General features: G+C 33.3%; 1 protein-coding gene across 1 annotated transcript in view; it reads right to left on the bottom strand.

Moving 5' to 3' along the window:
- Positions 1-920: 920 nt before the first annotated feature.
- The window catches only part of RADX (RPA1 related single stranded DNA binding protein, X-linked), a 77,882-nt gene continuing 73,854 nt past the window's right edge, over positions 921-4,948 (bottom strand). The window contains exon 14 of the mRNA XM_042782483.1: positions 921-1,051. Within this exon, the coding sequence (XP_042638417.1) occupies positions 921-1,051 (131 nt within the window). The remainder of the gene's footprint in view (positions 1,052-4,948) is intronic.

Raw genomic sequence — 4,948 nt, 5'->3', positions numbered from 1 at the left:
AAGCTTAATTGCAATCGGATTCATTTTGATACAGGATAATCTTTAAACTCACAAAGGCATATTGGCTCATCTACCTAATCATATAGATGTTAACCACAGAGCCCCCAAATATGGAGTGATCACTTACAATTAAAATGAAGTATAACAATAAAGAGGAATAAACCAATTCTCTTACCTACTATTTTTTACTTTTCAATAGGAGCACTTACAATGTTAATATGAGATAGAATTTTACTATTTAACTTTACATATACCAAAACCACAAACAAATACAGCAAGAATACAGACATACTAAAGCTTCTGGCTTTAATATCATACACTAATTAAGCTATTCAAAAGTTTAAAGCATATGAAGTCACCACAGGGGGTATAAAGAAACCTTAAGACCTAATTTGATTCAACACACTCATTTTAAGCTGACCACAACAAAGACCAGGGACATTCCATGTGTGGTTTTGAAAATTATACTTATCTACTTTGGTTGTGAGAAATACAAGTTGACCAGGTTAGAGGAGTCTAACCTTCAAACTGGTAATTCAAATATCCTCATTATGTGTGACTAAATTTGGGAAGATGTTAAATATCCATGAAAAGTTCTGCTTGTAAGTCAGATGCCTTATGCTGAGGTTTTAAGACAAAAGTATACTTCACAAATGGGACAGTGAACATAAATTATTACAAGTCAAGATAATAGTCACACAGAAGAGAAGAAAATTTTCTTGATATGCAAAAACTGTGTTTTCATGACTTTTTCAAAACTGAGTTTACAATAAAGTGTGTTAGCAAGCATAAAACCATTTAATAACTTTAGAGCTCATGTAATTTTTGCTGAAAAAGTTACTGAAATTACCAACAAAATGACAGAGTATTTTCAAAGCAGTGCTCCTTTTTTCACCTGTAATAATTTCTTTTGCCAACTTTCAAGAAATAGTTTCTGGAGTATAAATTTTGTGCAAAAAGACTTCAATTTTATTGTCACCCAAATTACAGATATCCAAGATACCGACGATATGTACTCTATTCAGCTCAGTTACTGCTTTCATAATATCACCTAAAAGTAAAAAGCAGATGGTAAGTACTGTAAAATAGTTAATTATTTACTTCCATTTTGCATCACATAAACTGATGATTTTTTTCTTATGATATTAACACTATCATCATCTCTTCCTTCTCCCTCATAACTTTGCCAAAGTAATGTCATAGTAACTTCTGAAGATAAAGGTGAACAAATTAAACAAATGCCACCAATAATGTCAAGACACGGGCTGGTACTCCAAAGCCGTATATGTTGTTGTTGTGTGCCATCAATTCGGACCTGACTCATAGCGACCCTTACTTGGGTTTCCGAGGTGGTATCACTACAGAAGTAGCCATATTTAGTTTTTTTTTATCAAGTGGAGCTGAGTAAATCTACATATTTTCAACATCATTTATGTAGTTCCAAGTGAAAAAAAAAAGCATCATTATATTTCAAGGAAGTGCAAAGATAAATTTTTCTATTTTGAAATTCATTTATCAATTATTTGTAAAATCTGTAAGCCATAAATTTTTTAAAAAAATAGGTAAGTAAAACTGCTTTTTAAAGCATTTCATTTGAAATGGCTTTATGAACTAAGATTTAGCATACTATATTCTCAAGAAGTTTTATCAGAAATGCATGAGGTGAGTGATTTCACTAAAAATGGTGGAGTAGGGAATTAATTCTAGGGCTCCAACCACTAAACTAAATTCTAAAACAACCATTAAACTGGAAAAAAACATTCAGAATCAACTTTTTCAGAACACTGGAATCTAGTCAATAGTAACAACCATGAAAAAGAATAATGAAGAAAGAATCTGCTACATTGTAGTAAGAGAGCACTGTGACATTTTAAATAGACAATTTACCACCCTTTTCCAAATCAGTAGAAGCCACAAATGTGCCAATCTGCACTCCTGGTGCAGGTTGCTAGTACCAGAAGGAACAATGTAGACTCTATTCTTAAAGAATTGTGACTATGTATTTTGACCTGTCTGGTGGCTCCGTAAAGGACTGATGCAAGGACTTGCCTTTTTTTTTTTTTTTTAAATCTAACTTGGAGCTTTCTCAGGGCCAGGGAAGGTTCAGGGGTGGCTTTTTCTGAAAGCATTTAAAGGAAATAGTATCGACCAGAGCATCTGGAACAAGGTATAAGGTTAGGAGAAGCAATAGACAGAACAAAAAGCCTAGGAATGGAGAAACACGGGGGAATAATGTCTTTAAAAAGCTCCTGCATACTCAACAGAATCAAGGCCATACACATGTCTAGGGCTGGACAAATGCTCAGAAAAGGCTTGAGAAGACCTCTAACCTTTCACCTATGGCTGACCTTCAGGCTCTGCACAAGCAGGAATTGAAGGCTAAGGAAGAATGTTAAATAGTCTGGCTAGGCTTTGAAGGAATGTTGGAACACAGAGCCAATATGCAAAGATTTGGAGAATATTTTTTCCCCTTTTCCTCCCCCTTTTCTTTGGCTTCTAGCCCAAAAGGTTGGTGGTTTGAATCCACCAGTCTCTCCATGTGAGAAAGATGAAGCAGTCTGCTTCTGTAAAGATTTACAGCTTAGGAAAACTATTGGACAGTTCTACTCTGTCCTATAGGGTTGCTATGAGTCAGAATTGACTCAATTAATAGTGGGTTGGCAGTGGGTTTTCTTGGCACCAGGTGTTTAATGAAATGTTTGCTGACCATTATTAAGTAATGAAACACAGACATCAGTGGCCACACATGACAAAGAACATGGACTTTACAAAACTCAATGGGAAAGTACTAAATAAACAGCAACAACTCACAACAAGCAGCAATAACAAACTCCAGAGTGGAACAGGAATCTGATTTCCAGAGGTGCTACATTATAATAACATTCATCATATTTCTCTGATGCTTTGTTGATTCTTTTTCATTCTTTTTTTCTGTTCTTCAGATGGCATTAAATAACATTCAAAATGTCCACTTTTCAACAAAAATTATGAGGCATGAAAAGAAGCAAAAGCACAGCCCATTCACAGGAAAAAAGAAACAAAAATGAATAAAAACTCTCCCTGAGCACTGGACTTACTAGATAAAGACTTTAAGTCAACTATCTTAAATATACTTAATGAGCTAAGTGAAACTACAGGACAGGAAGTATCAATAAAGAGATAGAAATTATACTTAAAAAATTATGAAAAGCAAACAAATAGAAATTCTGGAGCTGAAAAGAATAATAACTAAAATGAAAATTAGCTAGAGGTGTTCAACAGCAGATTTGAACAGACAAGCAAAGAATAAGCAAACTTGAAGATAGGTGAATTGTGATTATACAGTCTGAGGAACAAAAGTAAAAAAGAATGAAGAAAAATGAACAGAGCCTAAGAGACCTGTGGAATACCACCAAGCAGGCCAATATATGCATTATGGGAATCACACACAATAAAACAGTAGTGAGAGAAAGGAGCAAAAAGAACATTTGAAGAATTAATGGCTGAAAACTTCTCAAATTTGATGAAAACCGCATCAAAGAAAAACTTCATTTCAAGAAGCTCAATGAGCTCCAAGTACAATAAACTATAAAAGAGTCACAGCTAGATACATCATAATCAAATTTTCAAAAAATACAAAGAAGAGATCTTTAAAGCAATAACAGAGAAGTGACTCCTCATGTACAAGGGATTCTCAATGAGATTAACAGCCGATTTCTCATCAGAATCCATTTCTGGAGACCAGAAAGCATTGGGATAACGTATTCAAAGTACTGAAAGAAATAAAAACTGTCAACCAGGAATTCTATTCTGGCAAAACTATCCTTCAAAAATGAAGAATAAATTAATCCATTACCAAATAAACAAAAATAGATATTTTATTGCAAGCAGACCTGACTTATAAGAAATACTAAAGGGAGTCCTTTATGCTGAAATGAAAGGACACTAGACAGTAACTTGAATCCACATGAAGAAATTAAGAACAATGGTAAAGTTAGCTACATAATATAAAAGCCAGTATTACTGCCTTTTTGGTAACTCCTCTTTTTAATTATATTATTTAAAATAAAAATGCATAGATAATTATTATAAATCTATGTTAATGGACACACAAGGTATAAAGATGTAATCTGTAACAATAACAACACAACAGAGGGGAGCAGAGCTGTACAGAGAAATTTTTGTATATTACTGAAGCTAAGTTGGTATTAAGTCTGTAATGGTAAAGTCTTTGTATACTATTGAAACTAAGTTGGTATTAATTCAAACTCCATTGTTATGAAGTTAAGATGCTAATTGTAAAGCCCAGGGTAGACACTAAGAAAAAAACCCTAAAAATCACACAGAAAAAGAAACAAGAAGGGAGTCAAAATGGTACACTAGAAAACATCAATTAATCACAAAATGTACCATTAATGGATACAACATATAGAAGGCTAATAGCAAAATGGCAGAAATCCTCCATTATCAATAATTATTTTAAATGTAAATGAATTAAACTCTCCAATTAAAAGTAGCAAATATTTGCAAATCATGTATCTGATGAGTTTACTATCGAGTATATATAAAGAACATCTGAATCGATGGCAGTGAGTTTTGATTTTTTTTGGGAGGGGGTACAACTCAATGACAAAAAGACAACCCAATTAAAAAATGGGCAGAGGAATGAATAGACATTTCTCCAAAGAAGATATACAAATGGCCAGCAAGCACATAAAAAGGTGCTCAACATCAGTCATTAGGGAAATTCAATTAAAAACTAGAAGATACTACTCATACTCACTAGGATGATTATAATGAAAAATGGAAAATAACAAGTGATGGTGAGGATACGGAGAAATTGGAATCTTTGTACATTGCTGGTGGAGATATATGATAGTGCAGTAACTGTAGAAAACAATTTGGCAGTTTCTCAAAAAGTTACAAGTAGAATTACCATATTATCTAGAAATTCTACTCCTTAAGTATA

This window comes from Orycteropus afer, unplaced genomic scaffold (genome assembly GCF_000298275.1).
Source record: "Orycteropus afer afer isolate SDZICR_OR568_19922 unplaced genomic scaffold, OryAfe1.0 scaffold00336, whole genome shotgun sequence".
NCBI lineage: Eukaryota > Metazoa > Chordata > Mammalia > Tubulidentata > Orycteropodidae > Orycteropus > Orycteropus afer.
The sequence above is the reverse complement of the archived record's forward strand: the minus strand, read 5'-3'. Positions and strand labels throughout refer to the sequence as shown.